Source organism: Dermacentor silvarum, chromosome 8 (assembly GCF_013339745.2).
Source record: "Dermacentor silvarum isolate Dsil-2018 chromosome 8, BIME_Dsil_1.4, whole genome shotgun sequence".
Lineage (NCBI taxonomy): Eukaryota > Metazoa > Arthropoda > Arachnida > Ixodida > Ixodidae > Dermacentor > Dermacentor silvarum.
This window is the reverse complement of record NC_051161.1, coordinates 28,994,625-29,015,518: the sequence shown is the minus strand read 5'-3', so window position 1 is coordinate 29,015,518 and position 20,894 is coordinate 28,994,625. Positions and strand designations below refer to the sequence as shown.

General features: G+C 45.2%; 1 protein-coding gene across 4 annotated transcripts in view; it reads left to right on the top strand.

Moving 5' to 3' along the window:
• LOC119460934 (muscle-specific protein 20) overlaps positions 1-20,859 on the top strand; it is a 28,737-nt gene extending 7,878 nt beyond the window's left edge. The window contains exons 2-5 of one of the 4 annotated variants that reach the window (XM_049673258.1): positions 6,546-6,610; positions 12,919-13,043; positions 17,258-17,462; positions 20,215-20,859. In XM_049673258.1, the coding sequence (XP_049529215.1) occupies positions 6,560-6,610; positions 12,919-13,043; positions 17,258-17,462; positions 20,215-20,394 (561 nt within the window). In that variant the 5' untranslated portion in view covers positions 6,546-6,559 and the 3' untranslated portion in view covers positions 20,395-20,859. Of the gene's footprint in view, positions 1-6,409; positions 6,611-12,377; positions 12,504-12,918; positions 13,044-17,257; positions 17,463-20,214 lie in introns of those variants that run through there. The other 3 variants (XM_037722075.2, XM_049673260.1, XM_049673259.1) reach the window with 3 other exon arrangements.
• Positions 20,860-20,894: the final 35 nt, after the last annotated feature.

Here is a 20,894-nt window from a genome sequence, read left to right as displayed (position 1 = left end):
GATTTAACGAACGTCATTCAGCTGTTGATTTTTGGTCTTTATTCTTCTGCCCTCCTCTTATGGCCCCGTGGCGCCTTCCCGATTACTAATATGCAGAGTAGCATGTTGGCGAATACATTTATGTCTGCAAACCTCTCTGCTCTTAAATAAAGAACTCCTTATCTCTCATAATCATAGATGTGTACTATTAATTATGCTTTAATAAACGGGAAAATTCGGCCGCACTGCAGTCGGGCAACTTCCAGATATGGTGGCAATTTTTTTTGTGCACTCGGCAGCAGTAGAGACACCATCGAGGCATCACAGCGGCTTCTAAAAGCGTGCCTTGTACATTGCAGAAACTGCGTCATCACTGTCAGCGCCTGCTGGAGCACGCGCCGAAGAAAGGAAACAAGCCATTGGTCAAGCGGAGGCTCAAAGATAGTCCCCTGGCGGACAAGTACCTTCGCTTCCATAAAAGGACGTCTCCTACACGGTTCTACGGCATTTGTGCACTCGGCAGCAGTAGAGACACCATCGAGGCATCGCAGCGGCTTCTAAAAGCGTGCCTTGTACATTGCAGGTTGGTTTGCTCTTGCTCTTCCTAGCACTTTTAATGAATCTCTTATTTTTTGGTTTCTTCTGCTGCTGAGTGCCCAAAGTGCTTTTCGCTTGACTGACAGTATGGGTGACACATGTCGCAATTGCAACGACAAGATAAACGACAGTGATTTATGGCTTTTGTGCTCTGAATGTAGATATTATTACCACATTGGTACATGTTCTGGGGTGACAGAAAATGCCTACAAAAAAAAAAAAAAAAAAAAATCGGCGGCGGCTAAAAAGTCGTGGGCATGCGCAACCTGCAAGTCGGTGGCTCATGCTGCCGGTCGTTCAGAGTGTCAAGTTACCGGTTCAGAAACAAGCTTTGCTTCTGAGTTAGCAGAAATTCACCGGAAGGTAAACGAACTGCTAACCATCAAATCGAAGGTCGATGCTTTGCAAAAAATTAAGACAACTGTTGAGAACATTGAAGAGTCGGTGAAGGTTATGTCAAATAAATATGATGAAGCTATGGCGAAACTGAAGCACCAGTCAGATGACATTTCGGACCTAAAAAAACGGGTCGTGAAACTTGAGGCTGTGGCTAAAGAAAAAGAAGTGGATAAGCTCAAACACGAGATCAACGAACTAGACCAGTACAGTCGACGCCTTAATCTAGAAGTGCACGGCTTATCCCAGCACACAAATGAAAACCTTCTAGAAAAGCTGAACAAATTAGCATCTGATCTTGAGCTTCCACCACTTTCCGAGTGTGACGTCGAGGCCGCTCACCGCATACCATCCAAAAATGAAAAGACAAATGACAAAACTGACATTGTGAAAGTCAGGTTCTCGTCTCGCCTTATGAAAGAAAGGTGGTTTGAGAAGAAAAGCGAATTAAGGAAAGCAAAGTCAAACATTTTCTTCAATGAAAACCTCACAGCGTACAACAAAGTACTTTTCTGGAAAATGAAATCGAGGGCACCCTTTGCATAAATGAAGGGCCATAAATGAAGGAGGGCAGAAGAATAAAGAACAAAAATCACAGCATGACTTGACAGTTTCGTTTCTCTATTGATTTCCCAAATAACAAACGTTTCATCATCATGGTGGAGCTAATCAGTCATCTTTAGAGGCCAACCCTTATAGTCGGGGGCTACACGGAAAGGGCAAAGGGTTGCAGGATTTCAAAAGAATATCAGTTCACATGGCACAGAAATGGAAAGCTTTTTGTGCGCCGCACCCCACGTGATCGAGTAATCAGAATCGTGACAGAGCAAGACCTAGAAAAAATTCGCTAAACTTAAAGAAGACAGCCAGTACCGGATCCGCACGTCACTATGGCGCATGACAGAAAATATTGTTACTACGATGCATATTCCTTTCAGCGACTAAACCTTTCCCGTGATAAAAAACAGTTATCATTACTTCATCTAAATTCGCAAAGCTTACGAAATAAAAAAGAGGCGGTTGACATACTGCTCGACACCTTAAAGCACAATTTCGATTTCTTAGCTTTTACTGAGACTTGGTTCACGAGCTGTGAAGACGCTGTGCCCTTTACAGGCTACAATCGCGTCATAGTCTGTATAGAGAATAAACGAGGTGGCGGTGTGGCAATTTATATCCACGACAGTCTGAAATTTGATGTTATAAGTGAATATACAGTTATGGCTTCTGATTTTGAGTCAGTCATGGTGAGGTCGGAAAACTTGTTCCTAGTGGTAATATATAGGCCTCCTTCTGGAACTGCATCATCCTTCCTAGACTTTGTTCGCGAATTATTGGAATTTTGTGAACTGCAAGATGCACGCGTGATTGTAACGGGCGATTTCAACATAGATATGTTGTCTACCTCTGCCACCAAACAAAACCTTCTTGACACTATGCTGTGTTTCGGCTATGAGAACCAAATCCATGTGCCTACTCGGGTGACAGAAACGTCTGAAACCCTTCATGACTTGTGTTTTACAAACTGTAAAAGTGAAATATGTGCCGGAGTTGTTATACCTGGTGTTAGTGACCATTTTCCAATTTTCGCATCCATTAGGTCACATAAAACAAAGTGGAAGAAAATCAACCCTACTTATTACAGAAAGATTACTACTGAGAAAATTCAAACTTTTCAAGGGTTAGTTATTGCGGCAGATTGGAGTGAAATGTTACAAATAACCGAACCTGTACATGCTTACGAAGCATTTATGTTGAAAATAACACAGCTCTATGACCAGGCCTTCCCTCTTGTACTGCTCAAAACGACCAAAAAAGCTAGAAAGCCATGGATAGACGCGTCACTTCTAAAGAGAATAAAAGAAAGGGATAACCTATTTAGCACATTTATTAAAACAAAGCAAATCGACTACTTGCGGCATTTTAAGCAATTCAGAAATAAATTAGGCTCTGACATAAAGCGGGCACGGATACAATACTATGAACATCGGTTTGCAGCTGTTATGAATGACCAGAAGGCAGTTTGGAATACCATGAACGATCTTTTATTTTCATCAAATAAAAAGACCATCACCGAGCTTACGATAGAAGGAAAGTCTTGCTCTGGTACATTACTTGCAGATATGTTCAACAACCATTTTTTGAAGTCAGGAGCTTGTGAAAATTCCGCTAGTACCGACACAGGCTGCGAACCATACATTACCAAAAATGTAACAAAATCGATTTTTCTGGCTCCCACTGATGAGTCCGAAGTACATTCTTTCATCATGAATTTACCTAACAATTCTGCGGCAGGTGTTGATGGTATAAAAGCAGAGCCATTAAAAGCAGTCTCACAGTATATTAGTCTGCCGCTCTCACACATATGTAATTTGATTTTAAGCACCGGAGTATTTCCTGATAAATTAAAGATAGCTAGGGTCTCAATCATTCACAAAGGAGGTAATGAAAATGATTTAAATAATTATAGACCTATATCTGTCTTGCCAATATTTTCAAAAGTTATAGAACGAGTCTTATACGTTCGAATCACAAACTTTTGTAGCCAAGAAAATATAATAACGAAACAGCAATACGGTTTTCAGAAGAAAAAAAGTACAGAACAGGCTTTACTGTCTATCAAGGACAAAATAATAAATAATTTCGAGCAGAGATACTACACGCTTGGAATATTCCTTGATTTCAAAAAGGCTTTCGATTCGATCAAACATGAAATTCTCCTGGTGAAATTAAATCAATATGGCATACGAGGTGTTTCCCTCAAGTTAATAAGCAGTTATCTAACAAATCGATTTCAGTACTGCGTCACGCAGCATGCAATATCAAAAATGGATAAAATTAAGTACGGCGTCCCTCAGGGATCTATATTAGGTCCGCTGCTATTCCTCCTATATATAAACGATATTATAAATATACGGCTAACTCCAGACATGGTTTTATACGCCGATGATACAAACGTTTTTTTCTCCGGCAAAGATATTGATAGCTTAGAAAAGCAAGCAAACAGATGGCTTCAGCACTTATCAATATGGTTAACAGCAAATAAGCTTGAACTAAACACCAAAAAAACAAAATATGTTATTTTTCGACCAAAAAATAAAAGGGTACCCCGTGACATTCAAGTAAAATTTCGGGGAGATTTGATTGAACGGGTCACATGCCAAAAGTTTCTTGGTATTATCTTTCATGAAACACTCGACTGGACATATCACATAAACAAAGTTCGCACCGATCTTTCACGCTCAATTGGAGTAATCGGGAAAATCAGATGTTTTTTGCCAATTTGGGTAACAAAGCAACTGTATTATTCCCTAGTATACTCGCGTATTCATTACTGTTTATTAATATGGGGAACGACTACTAAAACAAACAAAGAAAGCATCCATAAATTACAGAAGAGAATAGTACGGATAATCGAAGGTGTTCGCCCTAGAACGCATTCTACTCCGCTCTTTCACAAGCACAACATATTAACGTTTGAGAACATCATATACAAAAAAATAGCGGCAGTTATATATGATAAATTGAAGTCTAACGCGGTAGCATTTCACGATGCATATTCTCAAAGGCATCATACATACAGCTTTAGACGTATCACATACTGCAGTGAAAGAATGCGGACAAACTACGGTACACAAAAGCTGACGCATATGATCCCTAAACTACTGAATGTACATCCCACAATTACCACCATCGTGCAAGAAAGCCGCTCAGTAATTGCGTTTAAAAAGAAAATACACACGTATCTACTAATGCTTCAAAAGTGACTTTTTTCTAGGTGGCATCTCTCAAGTTGTTAAAATTGACGTGAATCTGTCACATTTTCATTTAGTGAATAGTAATAGCATGGTCCTGTATTCAACAAGTCTGGATATTTACACATATTCCTTGCTTTGTCTCTATAAAAAAAATGTTATAATACGCTATTGTTATCAACTGAGTCTTGCAAACAGGCCTCGAAACGATGTTTTATGTACTGTCATCAAAAATTGTGTAACTGTGGCTGCTTGTTCGTTTCTAATTTTTAACATGTATACATCACTGATCCTTGTGCACTTTATTGACTGGGACAGGTTACAGCACTTTGTCAGGCATTAAATTGCCTTTTTGCTAACCCTGCTCCTTATCTGACATGTATGATCAATGTACAGTACACTGTACTCTGTAACTGATTGATTGATTATTGATATTGAAATAAAATCCAGATGTCGTGCAACAGGCGGGATCAGCCTGGCGTGCTGGGCCGGTAGTTCTTCCGCCTGAGCATCTCTGACAATGGCAATACGGGTTTCACCAAGTGTTGATCAAATCAACGTGTTAAATACCAGAAATGGTCCACGGTGTCCGCCGAGATGAACGGCAGTTTGCACGTCAACATTTACCAGCCCATCCCGATAAGAAAATCGAAAACAAAGGCTAAATGACAGGCTGGGAGGTTGACCAAGACAGTGCCTGGTTGGCCACGCTGCACCGGGCGAAAAGGAAAGGTGGGGAAAGATTTTGTGGTTCCATTGCTTAAATTGAGTTGGCGTCTAAGCAGATAATGGTATCACTCAAGAGCACCAGTTTCGCGCCAGGTATGCAATCTCTGCCCTGTCGTTCACCCTGCTTAACCGCACTGTGAGCTCGCACTTAGTCTCCTTAAGTACAGTGATTCATTGGCGAGCGGGCAAGTTGAACAAGATGATACGTGACAAAGAACTCCAGGTCAATGTCTCTTCCACCTACCGCTTCCGGAACAGATCATTCTCTGATGCCGACTTCACCAGACGTCTGTAGCACCTCGAAGGCCTTCTTAAAGACAAAATATTGACTTCAACGTTGACAGATCTTAACTGACGTGCACTGACTGCCATGCGAGTGTACTCGTACATGCTCTATGTCTGTCTTCTACATTTCATTTCATAATGCTCCCTTCCTTGTTCCGCCTTCACCTGCTGGGTAACAAATCGTGTTCACTTTACAGGTTGGCCTGCCTGCCATTTCCCTTTGTTTTGTGCCCGTGCATCTCTCTCTCTTTGTTGTTCTTGAAAGGCACCATTTCTCGGTGCAATGGTCCCCGGCCCCGCTTTCAACGACGCGGCGTCGTGGCAAGCCCCGGAAATCGTGCGGGCGGCGGCGGCGGCCAAGGTGCACAATTCCTGGGCAGAGGGGGAGGGTGAGCGGAGCACCACGGCGGTGCCGTACACCGCGGTGGAGCCCGTTATGGGAACCTGAGCCGGGGTTCTTTTTCCCTCTCTCGAAGACGAAGGGTCTTCTTCACCACAACGGTGTCTTCTTCTTTTTTTTTTTTTTTTTTTTTTAGAGGATGCTCTCGGGCGGCGCTTGCAGCGGCTGCCGCCGCGGTAGCCTCCGGTGAGGCGCCTTCTATATTTAGTAGGCTCCCCCCTCACTATCCCCCCTGCCTTCCCCCCGTGCCCGACGGTGAGGGGGTTCCAGGAGCCCTGGTCGGCGGTGGGTCTTAGTCGTGGTCTGCCCCGGCTCGTCACTGCCGTCACCGTCTACCCACCGCTGCTGTGGTCAATTGCCCCTCGCGCTTTCCTCGCCTCGGCTGCTGCTGCTGCTGCTGCTGCCCAGTGTGGTCGTCATGGCTTACCGTGGTCCGGCGTACGGTCTCAGCGCGCAGATCGCAAGCAAGGTAAGAAGGAACAGCCCGAAAAGGAAGTTGCGGTCGCTCCAGTTCGCCGTCGGCTGCTTTTCGTGGCTCGGAGAGGAGCGAGATGCCGCTCCTCCCATCCCTCAAGTCTTATCGTCTCGCTTCGTTCGGGCTGATGACCCTTCGGAGAACTCCTTTTTAGCTCGCCGCCTTCGGGCTTTGGTGTATGCTGCTCGCGAAGACAATAAAGCAAGACCGTGCTGCAGGCTGCGCACAGCCGATAACGTAAGCGGGCGTTAGGCGCCTTCTCTTGCGGGGGGATGGAATGCCTCGAAAGGTCGTTACAAACCCCCGATGCAGTAAGATTAACCTCGAGAGATGCCGAACGATTTCGCTCGAGAGAAGTATAGAAAAAATACAATGAGTGTAATTGCGCTTACGCGTGAACAACTGATGCTCTTTCTGAAACTACACTTCATGAATAGAAAACCACTCTACACAAATGAAGTCCACTTGTGCATATCGTTTCGCAACTATTTATCTGCTTCTTTTTTGCGGCAGGTGACTACCGGCAATTGCGGTGATGGTACACTTGGTGCTTTTTGCATTCTATGGTTCATCAACAGTCATAGATGTCTCCAAAAGTAAAGATACATTACTTTTTGCAAGTAGTAAGGTTGCCTTAGAATGGAACGCCTTCCACAAGCTTTGCATATACGAGAAACTGCACGTACCTTGCCGGAATCGCCGGAAATTCTTGATTAATGTCTGCCGAAGGAGTGGAACCAAAACGATTTGATTCTGCATAAAGAAGGTTGAAGGGTGGCAGGCTGTGTCTAAAAAGATGTAGCTCGTTCGCTTTCCTCTCCGAAGGCGACGTTATATTACATGTGCAGAAATCTCGTTCTCAAGTCTCAAGGCATAGACGCGAGTGTCATACATTGCAATTAGGGGGAATCGAAGAGAAAGGAAGTAGATGGGCTGTCGGGTGAAGAAGGTGAGTGAGTGACCTTGTCAGCTATATTAATATAGTGGCTGGGACCATGAAACTGCAACCACTGGACTTGGATGGTGAAGTCTACGTCCCCTACATCTTTGTACCGCGAATATCGCTTCTCCAATGGGACACTCGTGCTCCAATACCCGGTGTGTCCTCTGCCTTCGTAATCTCACACCCGTGGAACACGTATCTCTCCGAGTACGTCGTGCTGGGGCGGCCCTTAGACCTTCCGTAACCTGGGCCTGCGGCCCAGCACCTGACAACCCTGAAGTGTCCAAAAGTACTTTGCCCTCGTGTCTGCAGCGGATGCTGACGAAGTCCACAGTATGAAAAGTACTTATAGGTATCGGGACACGGACAGATCAACCTAGGAGCAGTTATAGACAATAACTTCCACAAGCCGCTAATGCATCTTCTTAACGAAGGCTTGCACGCAACAGCGCAGTTATTCAAAATAAATATGCCACGTGGCAACCAGTGTGGTAAAAAAGTAAGAAGGAATCGCTTAACCTATAAAGGTGTCCGGCCTTATATTACGTCATTGTTAAAATCTGAGCCATCTGGTTATTAGCATTGTAAAACGTGGTCACGGAGCTAAAAGGACGGGAGAACGTGCCCTTCGCGCACTTCGTGTTCATTGGCCTGTCTACCTAGCGTGTCTATACAAATTTTCCAAGGTATATCAAGTCCCCTCATATATGGACTACGTCTTCCTACATCGTTGTTGTGACGTCGCCGCATGACTGCGCTTCGTAACGCATGTGAAAGTGTGTATGTCATACTAAGTTAACGACGTATAAATACTTTCCTAGTGGTGACCTTGCTCCCTCGCAATGCGAGAACTCTTTTCAATAGAACCATAGCTGCGCTCCAGACGTATGAATATAGTACTAAAGGATCCGTGTGTATGTTCATTTACTAGTTCTTTCAGTGTTCAGAATAAACGGCTTGTATATCAACGCGCTCAATGTGGAGAAGTCTACAGACTGCTTGCATTGTCACAGCAAACGACAGTAAAGTTCTGTATTCGGTGTTTACATTCATGTACTTTCTTCAGCTTTCGACACATAGGTACCACCAACTTAACGTGCTGTTTGTAGCGACGACGAAAAAAAAAAAAACAGCTTTGTTATCTACTTTCTTTCGACGTATTTCCTGTGATGTGACAAGTATTTGTCATTCACTGCAATCGTGCACGGCTACGAAGCAATGTAACACGAAAATGCCAATAGTACGTCCATTTGATGACTGATGCGGTCCAATGTTATTATACAATGTCAACGTTTGGCCTGCTATACGTACACAAAATGACGTTTCCACGAGATATTACGTTTGACGTTGTTCAGCGAACACTGACCACGGCGCAGAGCTGTACATACATACAAGCATAACCTGTCGTCATATATATCCTTGTTTCCAAAGGCCTATGATTCCCATAACAAAAACGCTCACCTGATCTCAGCGTTTAATACTAGAAAAAAAAAAAGGGGGGGGGGGGAGAGGGGAGACCGAATTTACGAAGGTTATCGTTCGTAGGTACTCTTTGACATTGGCTGGACCGCTTCGCTAATGATTTGTCTGGGATCAAGATTGAGTGGAATTTGCTTTCACGAACAATTATAATTTAACAGGTTTTGTGAATACGTTCACAGGAGATCATGTTAGGTTTTGCTCTTTCTATGTTCTTCTCAAAAAAGTAGTCTCTGGTAGTTGACAGTTGAAATTTGTTTCTTTAGTCTGTGTTGAGCTGAGAAGCCCTTCACTCAATCCATGACAGTAAACAAAACGGGCACGTCTAGTGGATTTACTGGATTCTGGTGTTGCTCTTAAAGGCGGAAGGGCATCTTCTGGCTGATTATACTAAGTCCCGAAATCAACATAAACAAAACAGTCAATCGGCTTCCACGTGAACAGCAATGACAGCTCTTTTTTTTTCAATATTATCGTGAGTAACGTCGAAGTGCCTGTTTATAGTTTTCGAGAGTGCTGTTTGTGCACTTATCTAGAGGTCAAGAGACGCTGAACTTGGATTTTGAAATTTATTTTCTAAATTTACTTTATTAAAGTAAAACTAACTTCTTGGCGCACTGCCTTAAATATGACTCGCAGGAAGAAAAAAAAAATACTTCGATCAGGAGTGTTCAAGGGCCAAGCCGAAATTGACAGACTTGGGCAGCTTTCCATTTTTCAGGCATCAAAGACTTTCAAAAAGCGTCAACTCTTCTACGCTTTTAGACGCTTGTTTCTTTTGACGTATTGTTTAATGTTAGGTTTTATTTATTAGAGACAGAAAACGTTTGCAGTGCAGTCCATAAGTGTAGATTCCTAAAGGCAACAATGCAACATCCGGAAATAAAATTAGAAATCTCTACAATGTGTGCACCCAATGTCCTTCATTCACTCATTCATAACTTTTGGCAGTGTCAAAACGGAACTAACGACGGAACAAAGCAGTTTACAACAGCAGTAAAACAAGCCTGTAAACCAACTTTCTTTTCTTTCTTAACTTTTTTAGTGTTCTTACCTTTCCCTAGCTATTTTTTGAAATCTTAGCTTCTAGCTTCTTTTTCCAGTGCAGCGTGTTGCAGTACTCTATCAGTATTCACTCATCGTTGCAAAAGGCTTTTCTTTTCTTTCTTATTTTTGTCACAGTCTTTCGCTGTGCTCGGTTTCGTCTAGACGACTGAGTCTGCGAGGAGTTATTTACTGCCTCTGGAGCAACCAAGGAGTGAAGAACAACGCTTCGTGAAACGAGCCAAAAGGCAATGCGTAACCGAAGACACATATATTATTTTTCTTTACTTTATTGACGCTAGCTCCCGCTCCCCCCCTACAGTACGGTGGCTAGCCACTCGTCTACGGAGGCAGTTCGTCTTCCCCGGCTCGCAAGGGGCGAAGCTGCTCGTGTCACTTGTTCGTTAAGAAAGCGGTCTATTTTTGGGACTTCTTCCATGCAGCTTAAGAAGCAAAGGAATATACCACCGGCGCGCCTTCTGTTCTGTTTCCGTTTTCACGCCAGACTATCTTTTGACACGTACGCGCAACGGAGCCCGTGGGCTTAGACAAGGGCCTTCTTTGAGAGAGAATGCCTGACAGTTTTTCTTTTGAGTTCTTCGTAAAGTCTATAAGGCGCTCGTGGCAGAAAAAGAGACGGCCACTCGAAACAAAGTTTGTTTCACGCGTCGCGTGGTGAAGGCAAAGTCGTGACAGCAACTTCGCTGCAAACTATGATTGCAGTTGTAAAAATATGCATAATAAAAACGCTTTTTGAACTTTTCTCCTGTCCTCTCAGAGGAGTTTTGCTGGCTGAGGCAAAGGCAAACATAGACCAATGGGACAGTGTTTGCTCCATGCTCACAGGCTTTCCGCGATGACTATAGGAGAACCTGTTCACAGGAATCACCTTGTTATGTTTAGGTACGAGCAAGGCGTCCACTCTGGCAGTCAAGTATAAAGAAAGTAAAGCTCGCCACTTTGCGGCATCTCGTTTCCTTGACATTGCCGTGAGTTCAATAATTCTGAAATTAGCATTACCACTGCCTCAGTTTTAGTCGTTGCTTGCGATGACACTGATCGTTAACTCGTGAGCCCAGAATGAGAGCAGCGCACTGACGACCGGAGAACAAAAAATTGCAGGACGCTTAAGCATCACCTTTAAAAGTAGAACGCGATAGCATTCAAAGATCCCTGACTGCTTCTCACGCTTTTCGGCAACTGCGGCTTATGTAACCATAACGTTCACCGGTAATCGCTGGCGGTGAACGCTCTGCACTAAGGCGAGCTTTCTGGTAGAAATGTGACCTCTTGCGGGGGCCGATCTTCTGTTATTGTTTTGCACTTTTAATACTTCACTCTGAGTAGCGTTAACATAAAAGGCATGCGCTGTCGGTGTTTTGTTTCATGGTATTTATTTGTGGACTGTCATTCTCAAAATTCCGAGGAACACCCTTGTAAAGAATGTAAGACAAGGTGTGAGCAACTTCAGTGATCGAATAAGAACTATAGTGCCGTATAAAATATGCACGGCAATTTTCGCTCACGGGACGCCAACGCCGGCTACGACGCCGACACCGGATTTTCTGCGACACAGGGTCCTTAACGCTATCGCTTTAACACACGAAGATCATAAATGTATTACGCCGTATGCGCATTCCCAACGCACTATTATAGCAGCGAGTTTTGATCAGCTGCCGCACGCTTATAAACAGTGGCTCTCTCTTCCTGAGTCAGTGTCTGAGTCCGTTCGTTGCCGTATATACGCCGACACAGTGAAGAGACATTCTCTCTCCACATGTGTGTAGGCGTGAGTCAGCGCAGCCAGCTTTGCACCACTGCTGGAGAGCCGCCAGGATAGAAACCTCTGCGCATTTTTTTTTGTTTGTGCCATCGTTTTCTCTTCAAGGACTCCTCGCCCTGTTTGCGGAGAGTGTTCATGTGCGTGTGTGTGTGTGTATACCTTTGCTGCGATCTGACTCAGCCCGAGTCACGTTCAATGGGTCTTACTGTTCGCTCGAATGGAGCCAGCTAAGCGTTAGTTCCGCCTTCGCGAGGCAAGCCTTCCCTGCAGCGTCTTCACCGGGCTCTTCAACAAGATCGGCCAAGGGCATCTGTCACTGTCAAGGCAGCTGTCACGCTTTCGCGCACAACGAGTGAGGTTTGTTGAAGTATACGGAGCAGATGTTTAGGAAACGTCAAATTTAGGAAGAAAAAAGAAAAAGTCAACAAGTGCCCATTTAGGGTAGCGTGCCAAGCACTAACGATTCCGAACAGAACTCCTGCTGTGCGCTCGGGGTTAAGAAGTAACTTCAAAGTGGGTCGCTGTCAGTACACCATTACACAAAGTGTTTGTAAATGTTCTTCAGAGAAAATGGTTCTTCAATAGTACAACGCATGATAGCTTCAGAGCGCAACATCTAAATATTGTGCCTTGGCATGGTGAATTATATTTTGATATTATTATTTATTTGAAGTGAGACATATAAGAGTCACAGACAGGCTGGTAACTAACCCTGCAAGGCGCGCATCACCCGCCTGCCTCAAGTGGGCGGCGAAATGTTATCTGTCCTTCATAATGCGCATTTTGCAAAAGTGTTCTAGGGGGGGGGGGGGGGGCGAAATTTCGTTTGATTTTTAATTGATGTTTGTAAAGAGGCGCGGGCTACTTTACACTTTATTTACCACAGAAAAGGCTAAAAATAGATTACTAGGCGACAGCATATACGCTTTTGAAGCGGTTTATGATTATTTCGCAGCTTAATTAAATTATTTACCGCAGACACGATTAGCACCCGCATCATAACAGCATAAAAAGAAAAGAAAGGAAACTCAGTTTTCATCTTCATCAACGCAGATCGCATCGAAACGCGATACCGAACTGGAATCCCAGATCTTGGACTGGATCGAAGAGGTGCTTGAACAACGGCTACCCCAGGGACCATACGAAGAAGTGCTTCGGGATGGCGTCGTACTATGCAAGTAAGTTCCACAACCGAAATCAGTGAAACAGATTTCAGTCTTTCACAAAACATAGCTTTTATGCAGAACATACGCCATACGTAGTTTTCAGAAGCACGGCTTGCTGGGCGAGAACTGGTATTACACTCTTGTAGAGAGCAGCGCGAGAAAAAGTAGTCTTATTACAAAGGCTGTGTCCGACGACCTTGCCTTTGTAACAAGGCCGGTTGATGCGGGCCGTCTACCTTTTCTTGTGAACGGCGATTAACAGCGGCCGGAGGAGCAGCATACCGTCGTTCGGGTCCGGTAGTTGTTTTTGTCACCTTTAATGACACGATCCCGCAAGAGGGATTAGCCAAAGCCCGGTAGTCGTTGTTCCTCAATGACTTGGCGTTACCCACTAAGCCGCTAAGCCACTATGGCAAGTTAGCAAGTAGATATTCACAATGCAGCTATAACTTAGGAATGTGTTTTGGAGTTACGTACCATGACAACGACATCATTGACGCTCACTGGATATTAGTGCCACTGTAAGAAGTAATCACTCACGCCCCGTTGACGCACACCCAACCACATTATCACTTGCAGCAACTCGCATAATTGATCGTCAATTACGAGGGATCGCTAGCCTTCGTTGGGCAATTGGTTTTCGCACCATTCGCGATTTTACAGCAGGACCGCGATGGTTCTCGCATGTCTTGAGCAACGCGAGCTGTTATCATTTGCAGCTACAAAACAATTTGAGACATTTACAGGAGAAGCGAAAATCTGGCACATATGAGCGCAGAGGACCAAAAAAATGTCTATTTCTTGCTTTCATTTTTTGCGTTTTGCACTGCAAGTTTTCTGGCGATGCATTACATTTACTTTAAATGGTTATGGGGAACGAAAAGTGATGAATATAGACAGCTACGTTTTGACTAGTTGTTGTTCCGGTGGTAAAAATTTAGGCGCACGAGGAAAACACAGGACACACGATACCCCGTTAGAGAAGACGTTGAGGAGGGGTTAGGGGATTGCAGCTGGCAAGTGCTTGTGGGCGTTGCACGTCTTACACGTACCGTGTTTTCCTCGCGCGATAATATTCCAGAAATGGTGAAATCAACTAGACCGACCTTACCACCAGTTCAGCTCTATTCATTTTTTTATTCTTTTATTTTATTTTGTATTCTTTTAGCCTGAACTAATGTTTATACACCGACAAGTGCTGCTGTGCTGCGTGGTGATAGTATGCGGTGACAGTGACCGACTGTGATTGTGTATTTGTGCTCCCTCTCTTAACTTCTCTCCCTTTACTTTCCTGTCACTTTACCTCCTCCTCTCTCTCCCCAGCATAGGGTAGCAAACCGGATCTTCCCCTCTGGTTCACCTCCCTGCCTTTCCCCTTTCTTCTGTCTCTCTTTTTTTTTAGTTGAAACTTTTTCTTCTTAATTACATGTCGGCTCATGTTTGCCTCAGTTTTGCACACGTGCTTTCTTTCTGCCCTAAAACTCTGGAAAAGTACAAAAGTATCTCCTAGTTATCGCGTCGACATGCCTCTTCAATCCGATTGATTATTCAATTTTATTCATTTATTTATTTTTCCCATACGGTAATTTTCAATGACACATTTAAATACAGAAGTGTTGAGAATTATGACGACGGAGGTGGGAATTGGTTCTATTCATTAACTATCTTCGGGATTAATCAGACAAAAAAAAAGAATACAGTGCGGCAAAAATGAAACATCAGCTTTCTGGCGGCGACTGGCACACGAGGTGATGCATACCTTGGCTCCCTGAGGAGTTCATATTTCAGGTGTGGATCACGAAAAACCTTGTGCAACAATGATAAACGGGACATTTTTCTGCGTCAAATCATTTCCGTACTCGAAATCGTCTCGCTTGGCGACAGAACGCGTACTGGCGATTCCTCGGGAGCGCTTTTCGTATTTGCCCCCTTCGCATTTCTCAAACATTCTCGCTTCGCCAGACCATCAGTTCCCATTCTCTCGAGACGGTATGTTTATACCGGTGGGCGTGGGAGACGGAGAGAAACAGAGGCCACGGCGTATTTTGGTGCTGCCTCGAGATATGTTTTCATTAGCGCGCCGGAGCCAGGACCCGCGGAATGGTCGCGCGCTGCCAAGTCTCGCCCCGAGCTTCGAGGGCTCTGGCGTCCTGACAAGGAGGGGAAGTGCGGACGCATTCGTCCCGAAGAACAGGTGCTGCTGGTAGCAAGAAACCACCCCCTCCTCCCGCCATAATACGGGTGATACAAATCTCAACCTACGACAGGCACACGCCTTGAGGAAGCGCTGCGCCGCGGGGGCGAGCGTTTGCCAGGAGGCAAACCTTGGCCACATTAACTAGCACGGGATGGCAACACCGTGTGTCATTTCTGTTTCTCGCATTAAGGATAGTTGGCGTAGCTATATACGCTTTCCGATGCCCGCCCGCATGACGTACCTAATTTGTAATAACTTGTTTTTCAGAAGATGAGGAAAACTTTATTCGAAGAGAGCTAGGTTAGGCCCTATTCCTGAAATAACCGCTAGGTTCCGCCTCGCATGAGGAGGAAGTTGAGTCTCTTCAGCCTGGCGGATGGCGATGAGGTTGTTGGTGTTTTTTCGAAGCTAGCACGATGTGAAAGTGATAGTGGACGTGCCGGCCTTTACACAAGGTTAAACTGAGATGCATCTTTCTATGCCCGGCGTAATGTATTGACAAATCTTCGGCAAGCATATTCAGCTGCAGTGCGAGCATAGCGATAGACGCACATTTGCGCGCGTTCCCTTTTAACAAGTGAACGCAATCAACGTGGATAAAGTACCTGCCGCGGAAGTTTAGTTGCTACGGCATTGCTGAGCTCGAGGTCGTTGGTGCAACTGCGGCCACGGCGGCCTCATTTCGATGGTGCCGGAATGCAAAAACGCTCTTGTACAGTGCATTTGGTTGCACGTTAAAAAATGTCACAGTTTCGCCCTAAGGGCGAAGCAATGAATGCGATAGCAACACAGCAATGTCATACGAAGTAAGGTGAGCGGCTTTGGTAGCAATATGAATTGTAGTAAACATGAGCTCATTAAGTAAGCAGGTGTGCTGCGGCGTAAGTAGACCGACATGAAGAGAGACTCGATGACCACGAGAAGGCGCGTGTGAAACGGTGGTGTTGATGAGAAGCGCTTCCCGTGGGCAGCGCGTGCGAAGGGACACACCTGTAGCGCTGCACTGCCGTACCGGGCAGCATTGCATGTGTAGCGTGCGTTGGAAAATGTGGCCCGACTATTACCAACTGATTGAACAAGCGTGGTGTGAGCGCGCACAAACAAACATGAATAGATCACACTGAATGACTGCAGATAACGACTGTCAAAACGCTGGCAGCAAGCGCATATATACGCCGCAGCAGCGGGCGAAGGTACGTGCGGTCTATCGCTTCAACGGAAACTGAGCGGCGAATGCACGGCGCATAAAGGTCAGAGCCGTGTGGAGATAAGAGACGGTGCGGACGAGCGACGAGCGCGGTTGTTGGCAGCGTACGAGCCTTCTTCGTAAATAAGATGCATAAGTGACTTGTGAAACATCTTTGAAGGTGAGTGAGTACGAACTTTATTTAGGTCCTGAGGGGAAACAATTAAAGCCGGGCCGGAGACCCCGTCAATCAATCCGGCGGCTCCGCCCAGGTCCTGGCAGGTAGACAGGGTCCTTCGGCGATGGCCCGGGCCCTCTGGACAGCTTGAGCTGAGTGATGAGCTCTGTGCTTCTGAGTGATGAGTCCCAGGAGGACTGGTCAGGAAAGTCCGCGCCCGCGTTGGCAGGGCACAGCCAGAGTATGTGTTCGAAGTTGTATTCGTGGCCGCAGTGCGGGCATTCAGTAGGAAGGTCAAGATTGATCCTGCTTAGTGTTGTTGGTGTCATGTATGTTCTGAAGGTAACAGTGCAAAAAGAGACGGATCAAGGATAGTGGGAAACATACAAGCAGACGCAGGCCAATGAGTGGACACAGCGTTGCACAAGTGTGTCATGAGTGGGGCCCGGGGCACTCACCTTGACCCGTCATTTCCGCTGTTTCGTTCAAAGATGTCACCTTACCAACTAACTTCCGTCTTTAGGGTCTGTGTAACTTACCCCTTAATGAACTTTAAAGGTCTGTGGGCCAGCTGTAAAACGTTAAACTATCGGGCATACACTTCGACCCAACCAAAGCTCAATTCTTCGCGCGCGCCCTCCAACATTCTCTTTGTTCTGCCGCAGGCTTATGAACGCCCTGAACCCGGGCAGCATTCCAAAGATCAACACCACTGGCGGCCAGTTCAAGAAGATGGAGAACATCGTGATGTTCCAGAACGCGGCCAAGGAATGGGGCGTGCCTGAGATCGACGTCTTCCAGACAGTCGACCTCTGGGAGCGGAGGAACATCCCACAGGTCTCGCAGTGCATTCTAGCGCTGGGACGAGCGGTGAGGACTTGCTCAGCATTTCCTACCCCGTGTGCATTGAAGTTAGCACTATCTATCTATCTATCTATCTATCTATCTATCTATCTATCTATCTATCTATCTATCTATCTATCTATCTATCTATCTATCTATCTATCTATCTATCTATCTATCTATCTATCTATCTATCTATCTATCTATCTATCTATCTATCTATCTATCTATCTATCTATCTATCTATCTATCTATCTATCTATCTATCTATCTATCTATCTATCTATCTATCTATCTATCTATCTATCTATCTATCTATCTATCTTATTTCCTGGTAATAAGTCGCACCCCCAAAAACATCAATTTTTACGAAAAAGATTTGAGACACGCCTTTGTATAAGACACACGTCTTATACAAAGGTACACGCTTTCCAACGAGATACTAACGAGTTCGCATGCACGTGTCTTCGACGCGAAATGCCGTACTTAGCCGATTCTGGTGCACTCAGTTCCTACGCACCGCTAATTACCAGATATTTAGGCAACCCAAGAAAAAGAACTAACACCCTTTTCCGTATGCACAAACTGAAATTGTTTTATTCTCCCCAAGTGAACGTTGTCAAGGCGAAGCCATCAAAATCCTCATCTTCCGCCGCACTGTCCAAGAGCTCGGTCAATTCGGGTCTCTGCGTCATCGGCAAATGCCCCTTATCTTCCGATTCGCTGCCTGCGTCCCTATCAATGTGAGCAGACGGTGTAATCAGACCGGTTTTCTGAAGCCTGCAGTGAAATTGTTGCGGGAACTGCGTTCCACGCCTCATTAGCCCACTTGGCCACCTCCACAAACTATACGTGCCGCAGCCGCCCAGTTGCGGTGAAACTATGGTCGCCTTCCGTCATCCATGACTCCTATATTCATTAGGGTAAATTTTACAAATAAGACGCGCCGTTGTATAAGACGCACCACCGAAAAATTTTAGGGAAAAGAACAGCGTGTTATACACCGGAACATACGGTATTTATCTATCTTCTTAGCCAACCCAGTGACCCAAGTGCCTACTAGTGTGCTCCATTCGTGTACTGGTGTACTCGTGGTCGTGACGTCGTTGTGGTCGTTTAGTCGTCGTCCTTCTAGCTTCGCCATCTGACTTTCGTCATCCAGTTGTTGTCACGCTGTCGTGCTATTATCGTCATCATTTCAGACACGTCACCCTATTGTCGTCATGCCGTCATCATCATAACACTTTCAACGTACTTCCTTCAACGTAGTTCCTTCGTCTTTGCATCGTAATCATACTGTCGTCATTCAATCATGTTTATGCCATTCCTTCGACGTCATTCCTTCGTCATCATTCCACCGTCATCACTGCGACGTCATCATAGAGTCGACGTCATGCCGTCACCGTCATGGCCGACCCTGGCGAGCGAAGGTCATATTAAAGTGGGTCGATATCGGAGCCAGATTGTGTCGCATAAAGCTTCAACGAGTGGAATCTCACATTGATCACTATAGGTTCTAAATAAAGGTGTCTTCAGCAATGTCGTGTGCCACTACATTGTTTCAATGTTAATTGCATTGGCGTCGAGAGTCACCATGAGATATGTTCGTACCTGAGAAAAGATATGTTCTGCCCCCTCTACACCAGATGGCAAATAAAAGGTGCATAGTAGTACATAACTCCGAATATAAGTACAGCTCGTATCAAACTCAACTATACGGGTAGCTTAAAATCGTCGTTGTGCTATATACCGCAGTCTGCTAGTCCTAAATTCGAATTCAAACTATACTTGTCATCATGCGCCGCCACATGTGCTACTCAGCTACCTGTGATTCTCGCTTTGGGATTGGCATTTACTGCTCCCTTTCATCAACGATCCAGCCCTACGGTTTCCTGCGCCAAGTGGTATTTAGGTATCGTCGCGTTGAAAATCGAAGGCCTGCCTTATAGCATCGCGTGTGTTATCGCTCACTACAGCACCTGCATTCGCTGCACAGGGGGCAGTGTCACTCACAGTGGCATCTCCATTCATCCACTCAGTAAAAAAAAAAAAAAAAAAGTTTGTCTTCAACCAGCGACCTCCACCGGTCGGCACAAGTGCCGCACACCACTCCCACTGTCTACACGAGTCCGCGCAAGCATGGTGTACACAGTCTGTACAAATAAACATGCACCAATACACCAATATGCACAAATATACCAGGCAAGAACTAATCTGTGTTGTGACAAAAATTTTGGTGCACATATAACTTTGTTTTTAGTGCACATATAACCATAGTTATTTCTCGTCATGACAATGTGCATCGTGGCGGTTTTCTGAGTTCAGTGCAAGAGAGAGAAAACATTACTGGCGTTAAACGTGAATATTACGTGTTTCATTGTAAGCGGCGCGTAAACGAATAAGTACGACTTGGGGAGAATCAAGGACGAGCTTTATTTATCTACTGAAACATGAGGACCCGTGCATCAGCCATGGCTTCGGTAATGCTGTCAAAAGAAGAAATGACTTTCATTGATGGCTCTTGTCTTTTCGCTCGCATGAGATCATGATTTCTTCTTTTCTTTTTTTTTCATTGTTGTAGTATTTATATTGGCAAGTTTTTTTTAATACACTTTCACTTGGTCGACCGTGCCTGTTTGGTGTTCAAAGTCGTCCTCATTCGATTACGTGCTGCTTACAAAACTTCCAACCTGCCCGCTTCACCGTCTTCCTGAATTGTTCTCCTTCATATTGGCACACCCTGTATACATTTCTAACGATAGCATACTTCGACGTGCAGTGCTACCTGCACCCGGAGTACCAGGGACCTTGCCTGGGACCCAAGCCGGCCGAGGAGAACAAGAGGCACTTCAGCGAGCAGCAGTTGAGGGCGGGAGAAGGCATCATCAACCTCCAGTACGGCACCAACAAGGGCGCCAACGCGAGCGGCATCAACTTCGGCAACACGAGACACATGTAACACCACTCCCACGACATCGAAGACAAAGGAAGATCGTCGCATTTTTTATTTTACTCGGCAGTTCGCCTCAACTTTGCGAAAACGGGCGATTGCATCGGCGTTCACCATACCCTGTTCTCGCTCTCTCGTTTAACGATGTCATCGCTACCCGATTCTTGACCGGTCGTAGGCCACGAAGCGATCAGAAGCGCGTTCACAATGTTCAACGCGCCGTTCCAAATTTGTCACTCAGCAACGCCTCTCTCAAGTGTAGACGCGTGGGGTAAAATCGGCGACTTTCGAGGAAGGGAGAAAGAAACGAACACAAATATATTTTTTCTTCTCTTTTAGTGTCGTGAAACGTAACCAAACGTAGCCCAGGACTTCATCATAATTCATTTGTGTGCAGTGCAGAAGAGAATACTGAAAAAGCGGCACTAACATATACAAATGTAGCCCGAAATAAAGGTGGCTCATTGTATACAACACGAATGGCTTTTACTGTTGTTTTGTTAATGTGT